Source organism: Ictidomys tridecemlineatus, chromosome 7 (genome assembly GCF_052094955.1).
Source record: "Ictidomys tridecemlineatus isolate mIctTri1 chromosome 7, mIctTri1.hap1, whole genome shotgun sequence".
NCBI lineage: Eukaryota > Metazoa > Chordata > Mammalia > Rodentia > Sciuridae > Ictidomys > Ictidomys tridecemlineatus.
In genome coordinates, this window is record NC_135483.1 from 165,364,061 (window position 1) to 165,385,595 (window position 21,535).

The following is a 21,535-nucleotide window of genomic DNA, read 5'->3' on the forward strand; positions in this document are numbered from 1 at the left end:
CTGCTACTTTTATCAGTAAGAAAAACTTACCCATATTGAGTACTATTTTTCCCTTTATTAATCTTTCTCCCCCGCATCTTAAAATCTTAAATCTTCTAATTATCCACAAATTTCTCAATAAATGAAATACAAATAACTTTGACCTTGCTGCTTTCCCGCCAATTTTTTTTTTTTTTTTTGGTACCAAGAATTGAATTTAGGAGCACTCAACCACTGAGCCATATCCCCAGCCCGATTTTGTATTTTATTTAGAGACAGGGTCTCACTGAGCTGCTTAGCTCTTTGCCACTGCTGCGACTGGCTTTGAACTCATGGCCTCAGCCTCCCATGCTGCTGGGATTACAGGTGTGTGCCACATACTTGGCTTCGATTATATTCTTTTCTCCATCAACAACTTAACACTCCTTCCATCTCTTACCATATATCCTGGAGGCATATCTTCACTAAGAGGCAGATGGGCCAGAAAATAGGATCTAAAGACAAGTGAAAACTATGCACGCTCAAATTATGTTTAAAATCTCTTAAATCACCTACAAAGTGTGGAATTCTTTATTTTGTGTCTAAAACTCTACATTGAATAACTTATAAAATAGAATATGGTGTTGGATAGATGACAGTCCCTTTAGTTGAACATCAGATAAAATAGATGGATTCTCTTAGGGGACATTTTAAATTTTAAAAATCCAATATTTATTTTCATGATGCTCACAACACATGCACTGTAACAGGCACATGGAAAATGAGCCTAAATGAAGGAACAGATATATATTTCTCAAGTTACCACTCACACTGGGACATTGTTTACCGAGAACAAAGGTACAAACTAGTTAACTATCTCAATCCTTTTCTTCCTGAAATACAGAAGATATAGTTGAATTTGTATGTTAAGGCCATTTTATTGGCTCCACCATTCCTAACTGTTTGCACATGCACCCACAAATCTTAAAAATTAAAGATTCTCATGACTCTCTACAAATGCACTGGCTTCTTTTTTCTTGATCTCCTTAGTCTTCCATAATTCAGTAGGGTTTTATAAAAAAGCTTTCCTTGAAATCATTCCTCCATTCGGGTCCCATAGACATTACCCTGGTCCCCTGTTACATTTATTGTCCTCCTCCTTCTAAATAATCTAGGCATGCTTTATGACTCAGTCCTTGGCTCACTCTTTATACCAGAAAAAGGTCTCATTTTTTGGACTGTAAGATGCTGATCCACAGAAGGGATGGGGAAATCCTCTTATCAAAAAGAATCACATAAACACAAAGCAACTTAGCTGAAATCATTTAGGTTTTACATTGAAACAAAAGCTCTCTAATTATGAATAATTATTAAACTACAAAGAAAACATGAGAATGAGAGTAAAAGGTAGTACAAGATAGTCATCAATGGGTGACACAGAGATAGACAAATACCTCTTGGGTGACTCAACAATACTTGAAATAATTACTGGCACAAGGTACAGTATAATTATATTTCCCTGCAACCTCCTTTTCCTTCTATATTCCCTATCAAATTTCGTAGTACCTTTATCTACCAAGACCTTAAGTCCAAAAATCCCAGGATCATCTTAGAACCCAGCTTTCTTACTGGTATTCCTTTATATCTCTTTTATTTACTCATTTACACACACACACACACACACACACACACACACACACACACACTCTGAATCTAGGGGTGCTCTACCACTGAGCTACATCCCCAGCACCCCCCCCCCTTTTTTCCTTTCTTTTTTTGAGACAGGGTTTTGCTAAGTTGCCAACGCTAGCCACAATCTTGAGATCCTCCTGCTTCAGACTCCCAGGGTGGGATTAAGGCATGCACCACCATACACAGTCAACCTTCTCCCATTCTTGACTGAGTCTCTAGTTCATCCCCTCCCCCTATTCCCACAGCTCTCACTTTGTATGGACTCCAAGAGAAGCCAGTTCACATTGCCAACATGGGCTTTATAAGATACAGATCTGATTGGGAAACACTTGTACTTAAAACCATCTGATCACTTTTCCACAACGTATCAACAGAAGAAATATATACTCTTTTGCTTGATATACAGGCCCTCCCTTATCCAGTCCCTAAAACTTATTTTTACTACAGTCCATTTTGTAATTTGTGCTTCAGCCATACCTCATGACTTGCAGGTGCATGGATGAATCATACATTTCTCTCTTACATCACTTTCTCCCTGTCTTCCTGACAAATTCTATTCATCCTTCAAAAACTGATATCACCACCTCTAAAATATTCCGGTATGTCCTAAGAGAATGCCTTTGTACTTTAGCAGCCCCTGTAGCTTGTATACAACTCTATGGAGGCTGGGCAGTAATAGTGAAGAGTATAAGTTTTAAAATTAAATAGGCTGAGATCTAAACCTGGCTCTGCTACCATCTGTGATTTTTTGTACACATTATAGGCTTTTCTAGACAGATACATATATAAAGCACTGAGCACAGATTCTGGCATATAGTAAACACTCCATAATAACTGCTATAATTGTTACAGCATTCATTAAGGAGTAATTTTTTTTAAATTTTTTTATTAGCTACACATGATATTACAATGATCTTGGCAATTCATACATTTGAATCAATTGGGGTATAATTTCTCATTTTTCTGATTGTACAGATTGCAGAATCACACTGGTCATAGAGTCATCTATATACATACAGCAATCATAAAGTCTATTCTATCATCCTTATTTTTAAAATTATTATTATTATTATTTTGTGGTGCTGGGGATCAAACCCAAGGCCCCGAAGATGCTAGACAAATATTCTACCACTGAGCTACACCCACAGCCCTCCATCAAAGTTTAAAGAACAAAATCTTCCTGGCTAAGATTGGTCCCGGTACTCCTCCCCAACACTCTTCTGTCCCTCCCCATGTACCACTGAGTTTTTAGTTTCCCCCAAAGGCCAGTCCTTCTGGCCACATGGGCTTTGTAGCATGTTGTCCCCCCACCTGGAACAATGTCCCCTATAGTCTGCCTTGTTAACTCCTGCTTGTCCTTCAGCAATCTTACCCAACCAGGTCAAATTCCCTAATGACACATGAATCCCTTCTTTGTAGCATTTATCGTAGGTGTGATTTTACATGTATTTGTGTATTTTTTTAAAAAAACACCTGCTTCTTTTGCTTGACTGTAAGCTGCACAAGGGCAAATTCCTGGAACACGTGACTCAATAAATCTTGGTTGAAAGAAAGAATCATATTAAACATGTGAAGGGCTAACATGATTCCGTGCACTTAAGAGAACTAGGATTAATAAAGTTATAGATGATAATATTTTAGTAAGCACATACTATATACCATGTATAATACTATTACACATATCTTATTTAATACAATGTATGAATTAGTTAAAATTATTAACTTCTGTTAGGCTACGCCAAAGGCAGCATAGCCAGTAAATAGTAAAGTTGGCAGGAAGTGGACCTGACTCCTGGTTCTTTCCTCTAGGTTGCTGTTTGAGGGGAGGAGTTATGAGATGTTTTATCTCAGGAGTTTTCAAGTACAGGCAGGACAAGCCTGTGCTTGACAGGGCTATGAAATTGTGATCTTTGCACAATTTTAGCTCCTAAATTCCCTTCTTAGGCCTAGCTGGATTATCAAGCTGATTTTCTTCCTCAAGTCCAATTCTAGAAACTAAGGCTGAGTTTAATTCCTGCCATCAGACAGCTTGCCCATATCCATTAGGACAGTGCTCTCCCAAAGAACTGTCAGGATAGAAATGGTCTATCCCTATGGTCTGATGGGCTGCTACCAGTCTCCTACCGCTGTTGAGTACTTGAAACAGGGTTAGTGTAACTGAGAGACTGGCTTTAAATTTTTATTTTAGTTAATTGTCCCTGTATGCACACTGGCCTTGAACTATCTACATCAATCACCAGGGAGAGAAAAGCAAATAAAAAGCAGCATAATCCGTTCAATGGCATCAGTGTAACACCAAGAGAAGCCATATGCTTCATTTTAGAGGGAGCAGGCAGGAGGGAATTGGACAGATCATGTCACAGTTCCCTACACTCTAAGGCTGTGTTGTCAAGTATTGTAGCCACAAGCCACCTGTGGCCATTTACATTTAAATTAATTAAAATAAAAGGAGTAATTTTTATTTATGTATTTTTTTGGAACTGGGGATTGAATTTAGGAGCACTGAGCCACATCCCCAGCCTTATTTTGTATTTTGGAGATAGGGTCTCATTGAGTTGCTTAGCACCTTGCCATTTAGACTGGCTTTGAACTCGTGATGGTCCTGTCTCAGCCTCCCAAGCTGCTGGGATTATAGGCACGTGCCATCTCGAGTAATTTTTGTTTGTTTGTATTTCCATTAATAGGTATAATCTCACCAATCTGTGAAGAACTGTCTTAATCATTTTGGTATCCTCAGTTCTCCATAGTAGAAGGTCCACAAATGATTGTTGAATGGCAGCTTCATTATATGGACTATCAAATACTGCTCTTGAATTATTTAAAATAGTTTCAAGCACTACTAGAAACATGGATATCACTACTTGTCCCTTCATCAAGCCTTTCTTTTATTAAATTCATTTTCCCTGTTACTGTTTACCTTTTACTTATAAATTAAGAAGTATCTATGTATGTCCTGTCCAACCTGTTCACTTTCTAAACTCTTTTCAGTGGCAGTCTTCAATGTATCTTCACCCTTCCACTATTATGATCAACATACCTCTACAGTTTCCTAATGAAGCCAGTACCTAAGAATCCTTCTCAATACAATGTTGAGAAGGGTGGTCACAACAGAAACTTTCTAGCTCAAAGAGCTGGAAATATTTACTATCTGGACCTCTAATCAATAAACTCATTCCAGATAAAAATAGTCAAGCCCTACTCTACCCAAATGTATACCATCACTACTTCACTTTGCCCAAAATTACATTTGTCTTATTCTCTTTTATACAAATCTCCTTCTCAATTTTTCCATACCTGCTGAAACATGGGTTAGCTCTTTTTTTTTTTTTTTTCCTGGGATGGGGGGGTGGGGTGGGGAGAGGGGAGGCAGGTCTCTAATATGTTCCCATAAGCTATTATTTCTTTCATAATGTCCTTTTCACAACTGAATGGAATACTCTTCATTACATTTCTAAATCTCTGGTCTAGGGCCAAAATTAAATAATGCAATAATGTAACTCTTTTTTCTAACTTCCTCATTCTAAGCTATACTATTTATTAGCACTCTCAAAATATGTGGTATATAGGCAAGCGCAAGTCTATAAACTTTTTAGTTCATAAGCCTAGGAATTAAGAATAAATATTTAGAAACTTTTATAATTATTTGATATTGCTGCAATATCCAAGCTTATGAACACACCAGGAAACCATTTGAATACTGTTAAATGCATGTACATTTAACTTGACACACTGATTGCAACATAAGCTATTTTAAGGTTAATTTGTTAACCTCCACACAAAAGTACATAAAATCTGGACTCCCTTTGTTCACCAGAAGAATTTCAATCTACCCATAACTTTATAGGTTATGTTGTTGGATCTGGCTTATTATCAAGAATTAAAGAAGAATTTTGACACTATATGTCAGTCCTAAGTTTGCAGACATTGCTTAGAAAGTTATCATCTATTTACTTCTGAAAACCTTTTTCCATCTATGAGTGTTATTAAAATAAAATTTAGACATATTAAGCAAGAAAAAAGTTCATTTGTTAAATATAAAACTTTACTGATTATCTATGTTAGGGATCCATAAGCTATAAGCTACTGGGCCAAATCCACTCTTCCATTTATTTTAAGTTTTATTGGAACATAGCTACATCATTAATTATATTGCACTATAGTTGCTTTTGAATTATAACAGCAAAGTTGAATACTCACCCACAAAAGATAAAAATATTTACATTCTAGCCCTTTACAGAAAAAGTCTATTGATCTCTCCTCTATATTAATCATGAAAAATCATCACCTTTCAATAATTGTATACAGTTTATATAATTCTTTTCTTGTTCCTATTTTATCCTTGTTCTGATCATATTAAATGAAATGTTAATTGTGTGGTAATTAAAATAAAAATTAGGGCATATATTTGCTGTGTCTTTTAATTTTCATTTTTCTATCATATTTTACACAATAAACTGGTCTATAACATATTGAAAATTTTAAAATAAAAGTGCTAGGGTTTGAGTTATAGATCAGTGGTAGAGCATTTACCTATGAAGTGCTAGGCCCTGGGTTTCATCCCCAGCACTACAAGTAAAGTAAAGTAAATAAATGAATACTCTTCCGGCTAGCCTCTCATCAGTCTACTATAGGGTCCTACTTAAACATCTTTTTTTGAGGGGGAGAAGATATTATTTATTTTTAGCTTACATATTTGTGGAACACTTAAAATAATTTTGATGTATAGTTATAATCTTAGTAGCTAAAAATAAGAAAAAAAATGTACTCCAGAATAAATATAAGTAGAAAAATGCAGTATATATTTCTTAAAATAGTATAATGATGTTTGGAAAAGTAAAGCAAAGCTCAATCTAAGGATTTTTGCATTTTATCCTGTAAAGGGTAGCTATACAAGGTACTTGACCAGGGGAGATACATAATCTATTTATTTTGTTTTTCAAAGAAAATTATGACAAGCCAAGTCAATCACATAATTTGTGGTTCTCCTTATTCAAAATGAAAGAAAATGCATAACTAAAGGTACTTATAAGGCCTTTTCTTTCTTTTAAAGGCTGAATATTCCACCGTGTATATAAGCCATACTTAGAGACTTCGGTTGATTCCATATCTTGGCTATTGCGAATAATATTCAATGAACATGGGAGTGCACATTATCTTTCCAACACACTGATTCTATTTTTGATTTCCTAGAAGTTATCTCTTTCTTCAAACTGGCTGAACTCCTAACCTCTCTACTTGTCTTTGCTCTTTTGTTTACATTTATTTTCTCACACTAGACACAGTTTTTACAAAACCTTCCTAACTCTTAGTTTATAAGCCTTATATTTAAGTTAGCCCAATTAAATGAAATCATCATTTATATTCAGTAGTAAATGACAGATTATATTATCCATAAAATACTAATACATTCTATTCTATTGTTATATTTAGTATATAAGCAACAATACTTACTGAGTCAAAGAAATTCTTTAAACAATATCACAACTATAGGTCCTAACTAAGCTTAAGTAAAAGAGTAGAAGTTATCTGAGTGGATAACCAACATGCAAATAACTTAGATTTATCTGTGCATCTAAAAACGTTTAATTTCTTGATACAGACAATAAACAATAAAAAACACATCAGTTAAGGTAAATTATTTTATGAACTATGTTATGTTCAAAATTAGTAATATATTCATCACATTTTTGAGAAAAAGTAAACAAACTGGTAAATGATCAAATTATGTTCAGAAGCGCAGGTTTTATGATTTCTTCCTATAATTCTCTAATCCATGTCAACACTTAACAAGTGTAATTTTTACTTTACCTTGAATGTTGACATGGGTCACTGGCTGCAGTGATTGAATAAAAAGACATCACTTAAAATTATACAGAGGTGCTAGGCATGGGGGCACACATCTGCAATCCCTGCAACTTGGGAAGTTGAGGCAGGGGGATCACAAGTTTGAGGCCAACCTCAGTTACTTAGTGAGATTCTGTCTCAAAAAACAAAACAAACAATGGAGTACTATGCAGCAATAAAAAATGACAAAATCTTAGAATTTGCAGGGAAATGGATGGCACTAGAGCAGATTATGCTTAGTGAAGCTAGTCAATCCCTAAAAAACAAATACCAAATGTCTTCTTTGATATAATGAGAGCAACTATGAACAGAGCAAGGAGGAAGAGCAGGAAGAAAAGACTAACATTTAAGAGAGTCATGAGATGGGAGGGAAAGGGAGAGAAAAGGGAAACTGCATGGAAATGGAGACCCTCATTGCTATACAAAATTACATATAAGAGGTTGTGAGGGGAATGGTAAAATAAACAAGGAGAGTAATGAATTACAGTAGATGGGGTAGAGAGAGAAGATGGGAGGAGAGGGGAGGGGGGAGAGTAGGGGATAGGAAAGGTAGCAGAATACAACAATTACTAATTGGGCATTATGTAAAATTGTAGATGTGTAACCGACGTGATTCTGCAATCTGCATTTGGGGTAAAATTGGGAGTTCATAACCCACTTCAATCTAATGTATGAAATATGATATGTCAAGAGCTTTGTAATGTTGTGAACTACCAATAAAAAAAATAAAAAATTAAAAAAAAACAACAACAACAACAACAAAACAAAACAAAACAAGACTGGGAGTGCAGCTCAGTAGTAAAGCACTCATGGTTTCAATCCCCAATACCAAAAAAACAAAAAACAAAAACAATGGGGCTGGGGATGTGGCTCAAGCGGTAGTGCGCTTGCCTGGCACACGTGCGGCCTGAGTTCAATCCTCAGCACCACGTACAAACAAAAGATGTGTGTCCGCCGAAAATAAATAAATAAATACATAAATAAACATTAAAAAAGGAAATATACATAAGTTTATAATTATAAATCATAAGTGCTCTTAATATGACTATTATATTTTACCAAATGGGTAATTATTATTCCCTTAATTTTGGTATTCCTATGCCTTTATATACTGATAAATCTTAATTTTCAAAGTGCTTTCATATATATTGTTTCCTTGCCTTAAAGCTTTCAAAAATGACGACCTCTCAAAAGATCTAAATACAGTACCAGAATGTTTTAAAATAAGTGACAGTTTAATGGTAATGTTACATGTAATTTATTATAGTCCAGTTCTCTGAAAATCAGCAATTCATATAAACTCATATGGGTGGTAACTTGTTTTAAGAAAAATGTTAGAAGAGACCATTCCTAACAATTTTATGTAAATATTTTTCTATAAAACAAATAAAATTTTCTAAGTACAGTATCAAAGTCTTAATAAAAAATTTAGAAAATCTCTTTGTGTATATATGCACTGGGGATGAAATCTAGGTCCTTGCACAGGGTAGGCATGTGATTCAGAACTGAGCTACATCCTAGTCCTTTTTACTTTTTTGGTACTGGAGATTGACCCTGGGGCACTCAACAACTGAGCACATCCCCAGCCCTACTCTGTATTTTATTTAGAGACAGGGTCTCACTGAGTTTCTTAGCACCTCAGTTTGCTGAGGCTGGCTCTGAACTCACGATCCTCCTGTCTCAGCCTTCCAAGCTGCTGGGATTACAGGCGTGCACCATTGTACCCAGCCCCCCAACCCCTTTTTTTTTTAAATTTTGAGATAGATTCTTGCTAAGTTGCCCAGGCTGTTCCTGAATTTGTGACCCTCCTGTCTCAGACTCCCAAATACCTGGGATTACAAGCATGCACTTCCACATCCAACCCTGTGTGATTTGAGTCACTCATCATTTCCTAATTATTTATTAAGCACCTAAGATACATGTATAAATATTTCAAAATGAACCCCAATATTATGTATAACTATAATACACTATTAAAAAATAACCAGGACCCACTGCTGAACAATTAAAAAGAATATCTGGGAAAAGGATTTGAGATTTTAAAAATATCCCAAGATGGTTCTTATGAGAAACTAGAGTTGAAATGCAACTCTTTCTTTTACATATGAGAACACTGCCAACCCAAGAGTTAAATGACTTGTTCAATGTCAAGTAGCTTTTTGGGGAATTGTAGGATTATATTTGAGGGCTCTTGATTTTCCCACTTCTCTATACATTGTGCATTCTACACATTCACCACTTATATACTATGGAATATCATTAATCATGACCTCCCTCATGTGCATACATATCTTGTATCCCAAACTAGGTTGTCACCAACATAAGGAAACAAATATATCTGTTCTCTGTACCCCCTTCATTGCAGATAATTTAAGGGCTCAGAATATATTTGTGGACTGGTCAATTTATTTAGCTAAACATTTCTGACACTGCACAGCTGCCATCTTGTTTCTCAGAAGTCATAAAATTCTGACGATCCTTAAATTTTATAGTATGATCAAGTAATAAAAATGGAAGTAGGGCTGGGGTTGTGGCTCAGTGATAGAGTGCTTGCCTAGTATGCATGAGGCACTGGGTTCAATCCTCAGCATCACAAAGAAAACTAAATAAACAAAATAAAGATGTTGTATCCATCTACAACTTTAAAAAAATATTTTTTAAAAAATGGAAGAATTAAGAATTCTGGGGAACATTCTAGTGATTTTTTGGGGCAACCCACCATTACCCAAAGCATTCACTAACTTTTTCTAAGCTTTTAATGTATATGTATTTTTAAAATAAACTTCATTATTATTGTTGGAGGCAGGGAGAAAGAAAGAAAACACCTAGTCTACCTATTGTGGTACAAAGAACAAAAGAAAATAATTAAGACTGGGTTTCAGCTCAGAATAGAAGACATCTGAACATGAAAAAAACTAACTTAAGCGTGCTTAATATAACATGACATTATTCTTTTAGGAAATGCCTCATTCTCTAAATCTTAGGAAAAGTTTTGTTATCTTTTTTTTTTTTTTAATATTTATGTTTTAGTTATAGGTGGACACAACATCTTCATTTTATTGTTATGTGGTGCTAAGGATCAAACCCAGCACCCCATGCATGGTAGGTGAGCTCTACCTCTGAACCACAACCCCAGCCCCAAGCTTTGGTATCTTTTAGGGAATGTAATTGGATAATAACCAAAGGAAATGTCCTTAAATATAGCTTAGAAAAGACAAATGATTGTAGAAATCAGAAAAGCAACATACCTAACTTAGCCATCTTTTCAGAATGTTTTCTACTCTGAAAAGCATAAACTTTATTTCTAACATCTGTAGCAGAGCCATTTTTCAAGGATTCTGAAAGAGAAAGTACAACATGCATTTAGGAAAAAGGAACAAAATTAATTTATAAGAAAAAAAGAGAACACTTTAACTAAAATCTTAAAGATTCATACCCCTTACTGCATTGTAAAACAATGTAACAATATGTATTTACAAATATAATATTAAAAAATACATTAAGCAGACTAATCCTACTTATATAAATTTTAACACAAAAAAATGCTATTCACAAATATAATTTTTCTCCAGACTGGATAAATTAGTAAACTCTGAGAATTAAGTCAAGTATGTCAAGATATGTATTAATTATAAGAGGGTCATACTTCAGGGGAAATAATTAATAATGTGTTTAAAGGTTGTCTTAATCAGTTTTCTATTATTATTACAAAATACCCTAAGGCTGGGACTTTCTAAATAAAAAATGTCACAGTTCTGGAGGTTGAAGGACATGGCCCCAGCAAGGACTCAGCTCTGATGAACATTCTCTTGGCTCTGTCACATGGTAGATGGTATCATAGTGGAAGCCCAGGTGAGAAGTAGAAATTACATGGCAAGATAGGAAGCCTGAGAGCAACTCAAGAAACAGGCTCACTTGTTTATAAATGGCTCTTACAAGAACTAATTCAGGTTCTCACAAGAACTACATCCCTTCTGGGGCAGCAACCCTTGATGAAAGTAATTTGCACTAGGCCCTACCTCTCGAAGAGCCTATAATTTCTCAGCATTGCCACATTGGGGATGATACTTCTAATACATGAACTCTTGGGGGGACAAACCACATTTAAACCATAGTGAAGGTCCCTGCTGAAAAGTTTTTTTGTTTTTAACTCTTTCTAAAGTTTCTGTGTCAAGTATTCCTGTCTTCTAAAAATGCTTTTCTTCTGAATATAATAAAATATTATGTAGAATCATATTATTTAGTATCTCAAATGAGGTAAAAGATGATAGGTGTAATTACCTCTTCCCTGTAGAAAACATAGAAAACTCGCTACAGTTTAGAACAGCATTCTCTACCCCTATGATTGCAAGCAACTAGAAACAAACAAAAATATCAGTTATATTGGTAAGACTGAACTATTCTGTTGTGCATGCCCACAGCCAAACAAAAGCTTCATTTGCTGGACTCAAGACTGTTACATTGGAGAGTTTGTAGCACTACAGTTAATACCAGAATGTACTTGCTACTGTATTTCACAGGGAATAAAGAAAAACTCTTTAGAGATCTGGTTCTAGGTCTGCTGAAATTTGTTTTACTACAATCAAGAGAACCAAAAAGTACAATCTTATCCAGGAAACAGAAAAATATCTAATCTGAGGAGGTCTTTAAACAGGAATATATCAAACAATAACTCTTTTCATAGAACTCTATTATTGTAGGTTCTCTCAAATGAAGTAATAAAATATCATAATAAACTACAATTCAGTGAAAGTATTAAAAGACAATAAAGGACTCTAGCAACAGAGTTTGAGATTATGATACGTGACAGGTAACTGATCTGAAGTGTTATTTTATATAAACCAAAAAACAACACAGAACCTATGATAAGAGTATTTGTCTGTACAACTGGCCAGTACTCTTCAGGTTAAAGAAAGCTAAGAGAACCCACACTAAGATTCTCATAGCTTTCAGTGCATCTCCAATACAAACTCCTGTGACAGTTACTTGAACGGTAGAAAGTAGAATTGAAGGTACTTCATTGTTTTGTCTCTTCCATGCCACATAGGATTCATTATTTAAGGAAAAAAAATTTTTTGAACAATAAGCATCTTCATTCCTCCCCACAAAAAACCAAAACGGGCTAAAACCATATCTTTAGGAAAACATACTATGATCAATGAGTGTAACTTACATAAATTTCAGGAGAATGAATACGTGGCAATATATGTCAGAACAAAACTGTTCATGCCCAATGGGTATGTGGAGCAAAATCCTTGCTAGCAAGTTCACTAAGGAAATAATAATAATGAATGTACCTAAAGATTCAGTATAGCAATGTAGTAAAAAATTCAAAATAACCATATAACCAACAAAAGGTGACTGTTAAATTATTTCATATCCATATAGTAGATCAGATTCTGCAGTCAATAAAAAAGTGTAAAAAAGAATGTCTAATGACAGAATCATGTGTCTATGATACACTACTAATTGTAAAAAGCATGTTAGGTTATAAACTATTTTATTAAAAAAAATCCAAGTTTATGTGTGCCCAAGGATGTATAGACAGAAAATACACATCAAAACAGTTAACAGTTCCATGTTCTCTAAAGAACCCATTCTCAACAGGGACAATGACACTTCCTTTCCCAATAGGGTTAAAATTAGTTTTTACTGAGGGAGGAGTAGAGGGAAAAAAATCTTTGTTATTAAAGTGGTCTGTGGCCCTCCAAAGAGTCACAGTATATAAGCAGATAAATAGCGTATAAATCGTTTTAAAGTTCCATGGATCGAAATGATTAGGAGAAAAATAAAATATGAGGGATGACAAAAATTAAGGCAAGCCTTCCCAACAAGTATACAGCAATAAAAGATATTGTTTACGTATATGCAGGGTATTAATCCTCTCAGCCTTTTGAGAATGCCAGTCAGGGCTGGCAGTGAAGGGTAGATTAGGGCCCAGAGGCAACTTCTGGTCTGGAACATCCTCATCCATTTACTCTAGTATGCCTCTAAATACCACTTTTTGATGCTGTTATTTATTTTTATTTTTGGTACCAGGAATTGAATCTAAGGATGCTTAACCACTGAGCCACCACCCCAGCACTTTAAATTGTTTATTTAGAGACAGGGTTGTACTAAATTGCTGACGCTGGCTTCGAACCTGCAATCCTCCTGCCTCAGCCTCCCAAGCTGCTGGTATTATAGCTGTGTATGCACTACTGCACCCTGCCTGATGCCATTATTATGTGGAGAGAGTTGAAAGAGTTGTTTCTTCAACTACCATTATAATAAGAAATTATTTTTAAGAATTCAGAGGGTTGGGGCTGGGGTTGTGGCTGAGCAGTAGAGTGCTCACTTAGCATGTGTGAGGCCCTGGATTCAATACTTAGCACCACATAAAAATAAATAAAGGTATTGTGTCCAACTACAACTAAAAAAAAAAAAAAAAAAGAATTCAAAGGGATGGGGGTGCAGCAGTTCAGGAATCAAGCATGTAGTATGTGTGAGGTCCTGGACTCAATCCCCAACACCAAAAACAAACAAACAAACAAAAAAACCAAGTTTCTCTTTTGGAATACTGTTTTCAATCTTTTCTTATTTTAACATAATAAGTAATTGAGAATCCAAAGTTCTCATCAGAATATGCCCCCCACAAAATACTGATTTTCAAATTAGGAACAAATAGGAGATTCTACCCTACCCACTAAGCCTAATGAAGGGCAGTGGCTCTTTGAGTTGAACTAAATCCACTCTTAAGAATATAGAATGGGGGAACTAAAACACACAAACAGTCATTTAACACTGGAAACTAAACAGGAGCACAACAGACTTAAGTGAGAGAAAGGTAAAAGGTAGTCATGATGGCAATTTATGTGAAATAGTGAAAAATACATGCATGAAGGAAGTAGTTGGCATAGATAGAAGCATAGAGATAACCCAAGGGAAAATAGGAGACCTATGAGAGCAAAGTTCCTCCATTTTTAATATCGTCGAGCTAATGCATCATGACCAATGATATTGATTTCTTTCCTTATGTTTATTTTTTTAAATTTTTTTGTAGTTGTAGATGAACAGCATGCCTTTGTTTGTTAATATGTGGTGCTACAGATCAAACCCAGTGCCACACACATGACAAGCAAGTGCTCTGCCAATGAGCTACAGCCCCAGCCCCCTTATGTTTATTTTTTAAGTCAGCTTGTGTGGATCTGTGTTCCTTGTGCCCGGAAGAACCCTAACTAAATTATAATATAAGTCTAATTTAAGTATGATCTGACAGGAATTTAATTTAGGTGTTAAAAGAACCACAATATAAACATGTCTAAGTTGGAATAACACTAGTTCTTAGAATGTTCTTTCTGATTATTTCTGTAAAGGAAATCAAGGTAACAACAAAGTGACTTGCTTTATAAAATACTTTTAATAAGTTAAAAATGCATGGGCTGGGGTCACAAAATAAATATCTTAAGAATAACTTTAGAATGGTTGGTCTATTAATTGCTTTTTTCTAAAAATAAATATAAGGCTGGTTATTAAAAAAAATGGAATTGCAGAGAAAAAACTCTTAAGGATATACTTTTCAAGAGATATAATTGTAAACCACTGTTTAACTTGCTAGATTACTTCTGTGTATCCTGCAAAGCAATTTCTGCTGCGAGCAAAAATATGAGTGTGTATCTCCCCAAACAAATACCTCTCCCCTTAAGCAAATACCTTGAACATTTCTTCCCAAAACTTCCACATAGTTCTGATCCTTTAAGACTTCTTCATCATTTTCCTCCAACTCATATTCTGGCTTCTTTATTATTTTTTGGGGGTTGACTAAAAGCTGAGCTCTCTCCTTCTTTAATTTAGTACCTATATAAATATACAAAGAATTTGAACATGACAGGTATAAATTCTTTCTAAATATTACATTTAAATAAGTAAATAAACTGTACTACTCAAATAATCATTACTTAAAAGCTGGGGAAAAAAACGTCATTCTTCCAGAATTTATAAAACTGAATTGAAAAAAAAAAAAAAAAACCTTGAAAGTGTTTGAGGGGTCAAAATAATCTCATCTTTTAAATTACAAAGGGTAGTTATTATTTACTACCACTGAGCATCTCATTTTAGACATGGCCTTATTTATTTATTTAAAATTTCAATTAGAAGTCTGAAAGAAATAAACTAAAAATCAAAACAATTTTTAATTAGTCTTACTAGATTAAATGCTTCATGTTATAAAATGTTAAAGTAGTTTTAAAATAAAATAATCCATAAGCATCTCTTCAACTGTATAATAATTCTGTACCTCCTTCCCTATCAAGAATGTGATTAAGAACATCATCATCTCCCACAAATTGAACCTCCAGCATCTTGTCTTCCTTTAATTCCAGTTTATTCATCATGGCCAACCTAAACAAAAGCAATAAATCAATATGACCAAAAATTCATGCCATCTGCCATATAAATTATACATTCATAGCCAGGCATTATTACCTATAATCCCAGTGTCAGGAGGATGAGGCAGGAGGAATACAAGTTCAAGGCCAGTCTTGGCAACTAAGGAAGGCCCTAAGCAACTTAGCGAGACCCTATTTCAAAATACATTTTTTAAAAAGGGGAACATAGTTCAGTGGTAAAGCACCCCTGGGTTCAATGTCAATTAAAAAAAAATTCATGTAATGAACACATGTATAACATTTTTAAACTCTTCTAAAGTAAGGAGTCAGCCCTGCCACCCCTATAATCCCACCTCTTTAAGAGGTCAAGGCAGGAGGATCACTTGATACAATGAGTTCCAGACCAATCTAGACAACACAGCAAGACCTCTTCTCAAAAGTAGAAAAAAGACAAGATATTTTATGCATTATTTTCTATCATTATGTTTGTGATTGTAGGTAACTGAATTCTTTATCTGAAAAATAGTGGAAAAGGAGGAAAGATGCCTGCAATTTGAGAAGAACCAAAAATCTAACAAGGGTAACTAATATATAACCAATATATATATAACTAACAAGGGTAACTAATATATAACTAATATATAATTATATAACTAATATATAAGGAAAATATTCTGCTTGTAAAGAAAAGACCTAACCTATCTATATAACAATCATATTAACAGAAATGAGGCAATTAACACACAAGATTTTAGAAAAAAAGAGTGGATTTTACTATCTGTTCACTAGAAAGGTGGAGTCCACTGGGGGAAATCTGATACTTCATTGGTACACCAATTCTTAGTCAAAGAACCTTTAAGTACCTCCCTTTACCATCCCCCCAACCCTGCCCCCAGTATTGGGGATCACACCCAGGGTCTCATACATGCTAGGTAAGTGCTCTACCACTGAGCCTCAGCCCATCCTTCTCTTTACTTTTACTACATGCTATCCAAGCAGGTTATGATCCCAACTATGGTTCTCTAGGCATCTTGCAAACTAAGCAGTAAATATAAACCTCTTTAGCAACTTATAGTCAGTATTCACTGAACAAACTTCAGTGTGGCAAGCAAAAGCTTTATCAGCTCTGGCTATTCTGACAAAATTTAGTTTCAAAACTTGAATATTTTTCCTTTCCACTTTCTTAAAAATCCTATTTTTCCTTTTCTTCTGAAAAAGTAACTACTGACTCTCTTTCATGACCTAGTTAGTTGCATGCAGACACCTAAATGTTCCTAAGCTTACTTTTGGCAAGTGTCACACTTAAATGTCTTATGTCAGTGTCATTTACCTTTTAAGCTACTACATGTTCTGCAGCTGAAAAATGCAGACAGAGTCACCTGTAATTAGAAAAAGAACTCACTCAGGGTCAGGTAACAAGAAAACAAAAGCAATGGGGCAAAACACAGAAATCCTTGAGTTATAAGAAAAACAAGTAAATAGATAATGTTCTTCAAAGTTCTTTTGATGGCAGATAAATGTCAAAATGACTATTACTATTTTAGCTAAAGAACTCTAGAGACTTGAGTGCATTTGGGTTGGAAAGGTGAGGAAAAAAATTTAAGCATTTATTCTTTCTAGACATAGTTCTGCATGCTTTACATGCATTCTCATTTTATCTTCATAACTCTATGGAGTAATAGTAAAGATCATAAATATTTCATCCATAATTCATATAATAACCACTGCTAGTAAGATATATCCTCCTGGACAATTTTTTCTAGTAATGATACTGCTTCCTATTCTGGGGAATATGGGGGAATTAGAGAAAAAAGCTTAATGTATTTACATGATATTTGTGTAAGATAAACAGGTTTTTTTGAGGAGTTGTATGTCAGGTATTGTATTAGGCACTTTTACATACACCAATTCATTAAATCTGCATTCTTTCAGGTATAGATTGTATGTGTATAATTTCACCATTCGTAGATAAGTAAACTGAGGTAAGTATTAAATTTTCAACCAAATTCACACAGTACAAAAATATTTCAGGAATGAAACTCATGTCTAACCAATTCCTAAATTTCTGATTATCCTATTATACCACATACTTCTACTGCCATTGAATGAAAGTCTGTTACCCTTATTCCTTATTTGACCTCCAGAAACTATCCATAATACATCTAATCATTTTACCACTTTAGTGCTTCTAATATGCAAAAACTTCTATTGTTTTTCTAAGTTTCCAGATCATCAGGTTAAACAATAGTAGTTCTACCACTCAGTCCTCCAAAGCATAATCTACATTTTTAATTCAAACTACAGTGTTCTACAAAGGATTTTAATCAGTGACAATGAGCAAATACAATAAAGCAAATGAGTCTGATTAGGGAAAATACAAAAACAAAAGCAAAAATAAAATCATGCAAAGAACTTTTAGCTCTGCCTTTCATGGCAATCCAAGAAAAAATAAACAGTAAGGTCTGTTACATAATTCTTTATTAGCAAAAACTTAGTAGTTCTTTAGTGGGCGTGGGTTTTCTTTTTTTCTTTTTAAGACAAAGGTTTATTTAGCAAAGGTACATTCAAGGGAGAACATGAGCTATCTCAAAAGTACAAAGCTTTGGAGGTAAAGGAAGGAATACACATTTAAGGAAGAAGGTGGGCCATCTCCAAAGAGAGAAAGGGGGGGGGAGGTGAATTTAAAAAAAAAAAAATATATATATATATAAACAAATATGCTAAGCAATTTAGTAATGCCCTAGGCAATTTTCCTATGGTATGTAAATAAAAAATTACTCAACAGAGAAAGCCTCAGTATTGTTCACAGCCAAATGCATTTATAATTGCCTAATCTAGATTTAAGCCATTTTATGTAGTACAAAATCACCACAACTGAAATTTCTAGAGCTCTTTCTAACAGTTCCTGAAAAAACCACTACCTAATAATCACACAATAAAATGTAAATATGCTTGGAGGCCATCTAGGACCCTTCAAGGCACTGCTTGGTACATATAGGTCAATTATAGGTCAATTATACAGTAGCACAAGTGGTAACAGCAATATACTCTCCTATGGGAGCAAATAAAGGACTTGTTACAATTTTTAAAAAATGTAATCCTTTTACAGAAAATGTGGTTTAGATTAGCAATTAAGCAACAATTAATAAATTAATATCCTATAAATTCGGGTTCTAATCTCACCTCCACACTATGGCTCTATCATGAGATCACATGCCTAGTAAAGTGTTCATTAAACTTTCCCTATTATCAGTATTTTTATTTTAAGCTTCAACTTAAGCATGCAGGTCTTTTGCACGTCTCTATATTTCATTCCACAGAAAGTGATCAATAAGTGACGAATGATACGCATTTGGTGTTCAGAACCACTGCACAATATAATAAAGGTAATATTTTTTTCCAGATTGCAATTTAACTAGGGGAAGGTATAATGGTTCTATTATTATTTCAACAGTAAAATGAAAAATAATGTTTCAACATAATTTTAATTTAAAAAGCTCTACCAAAATATCCTAGTTTATCAACATTTTACAACCCAGTACTGTCACAAGGTGACTGTTCAATTAGTATTTGGTTATCCAAGCAGGGATAACATCGAAAGTTCTCCCTACAGTGGTAGTTTGGGAACACGATACATTTCTTCTCGAACTGGCTTATCTCACGGGGCACTTTACTACTTTCGTTACAGATCTTTACAGTTTTTTACCCAACCAGAGGGCTCCGTGAAACGGAAGAAGACTAATAGTCTTCCCAGTGCGAACCTCTCACCCCAGTGGGTCTGAACCTCCCAGCACTGATCAGTTGGCTGCGCTCCATCAGCCCCTGGTTCCAGTGCCCTAGGACGGTAAAGAGGGAGGTGCAACGATCCATCTCCGAGTGCTGAGGGGAATCCCCTGAGACCAGCTACTGCCACCCAGGACGCGGACGCCTCAGTTTGGCCGCGGGACTGGAAGCACCTGAACTTACCTCACAAGCTCCAAGCTAAGCAGAAAAGAGAGGCAGGCTACTCCGAAGCCCAAAGCCCCGCTTGGTCTCAAATAGGAGCGGCTCCCGCCACTTCACGACTGACGCACAGAATTCTGTTGAATCGTTGCCGCAGATAAGGAGACTACCCACTGCACGAGAAGCCAACTTCTCTTAAACCGCGCAAGTGCAGGTAAATGCAAAGACCCCCGGAGGCCGTCTGGGGGATGGGAGACCTGTGCGCTGCACACCGAATCTCCCGCCCTGCTTAGGGGGCGGTGCCCTGCCAGACCAATAGGAAGCGGAGTTCTCCAAGAACGACGGGTATGTTAACCAGTCGGCGCCTACCGGTAGGCCTTGCCCATCAGGAAATCTGAGGAAAACGAATCCCTAAGCACAATGTTCCGGGGCTTTCCTTTCATCTTTCCGTTTCCGGGGGAAGAAGGAAGTGTCCGTTGGGTCTGAGGAAGTTTGTGGAGGCAACCAGCTGCACGGTTCCTGTATGTCTTGTGGCAGTCTTAGTGATTTATCTAGCTATCTTTTTTAAGGAAAAGGATAAAGAAATGGATTCTCTCTCTCGCTCTTTTTTTTTAAACTTTTTCTCATTTGTCCTAAAAGGTAGGATGTCGTTCATATCAAGGGCTTGCGGTAGGGAGGAGGGGAGACGTCCTTTTTTCAAAGGTAAAAAGTAGGGCCTGAGTACTGGAAAGGGAGATGGGCTCAGACAGTTAATAGGACGGTAAGGCGCGGAAAATAGAATGAACTGACAAAAAGAAAATGAGGGAGAAAGGGAACGAACCTGGCTAGGATACATACAATATTACTAACAGAACTGTGTCGTTCGAACTCATTCATTATTCAAAACAACATTAGAGTTCCCTGCGTACGCAGAAGACGAGGATACAATATCGAGGTAGACGAACGCGATTTCTCCCTTCACACTAGCTACTACACGAGGAGATGATGAACGGATAATACTGAGAAACATGCTACAATATGGGAAGTGCAGTGTTTATTGGAACACGTAGCAGGAGTCAGGAACAAATCCTTTGAAGAAAGAGATGCTTAAGCTACAACCTGATGGCTAAATAAAGGAAAGGTAACATTTTCCATGTAGAAGGTCCAAATCAACATAGCAAGTGTGTAAAGTGGTTGAGAGTTGGGTCTGTTATTATGGAGGGCTAGTTGGTCCCTGTGGCACTGGTCAGATTTGTATTAAAACGTCATTATATATAGGGAATTTAAGAAGGCTAAGGAAGAGATGGAGTCACACTATTTGGCAGCTATGTAGGGAATTCAGTTGAGAAAAGTGATGGTAGCCTTGCCATCTCAATATTCCATTTTGGTTAGCTGGAGGGAACAACCAGAAAAAAGAAAGAGCTGGACGTGTAACTCAGTAAATGTTCAAGGCTCTGGGTTCAATCCCTAGCACTACGGAAAAGAATGAGATAATTTTCTGTGCATTAGAAATATAGTATTTGGTGCCTGTCGTGGTGGCCACACACCTGTAATCCCAGCAACTTGGGTAGGCTCAGGCTTGAAGATCAAAAGTTTGAGGACAGCCTGTGCAACTTAGTAAGACCATGTCTCAAAATAAATAAAGGCTAGGGAGGTAGTTCAGTGGTAAAAGTACCCCTAAGTCCCCAGACAATAAGCAGCCTGTTCCTGGCAAACTGGAGGATTGGCTTAGTTTCTAGATCTTGTCATACTTA

General features: G+C 35.7%; 1 protein-coding gene across 7 annotated transcripts in view; it reads right to left on the minus strand.

The window, feature by feature from the left end:
* Positions 1 to 19,966, minus strand: part of Orc2 (origin recognition complex subunit 2) — a 43,562-nt gene extending 23,596 nt beyond the window's left edge. For 3 of the 7 annotated variants that reach the window (XM_021735642.3, XM_078017834.1, XM_005338896.5), the window contains exons 1-5: positions 19,827 to 19,966; positions 17,191 to 17,239; positions 15,770 to 15,873; positions 15,187 to 15,330; positions 10,743 to 10,832 (exon numbers count right to left, since the gene is read on the minus strand). In XM_021735642.3, coding sequence (XP_021591317.2) covers positions 10,743 to 10,832; positions 15,187 to 15,330; positions 15,770 to 15,866 — 331 coding nt within the window. In that variant the 5' untranslated portion in view covers positions 15,867 to 15,873; positions 17,191 to 17,239; positions 19,827 to 19,966. The remainder of the gene's footprint in view (positions 1 to 10,742; positions 10,833 to 15,186; positions 15,331 to 15,769; positions 15,874 to 17,190; positions 17,240 to 19,826) is intronic. The other 4 variants (XM_078017835.1, XM_040294683.2, XM_078017833.1 and 1 more) reach the window with 4 other exon arrangements.
* Positions 19,967 to 21,535: the final 1,569 nt, after the last annotated feature.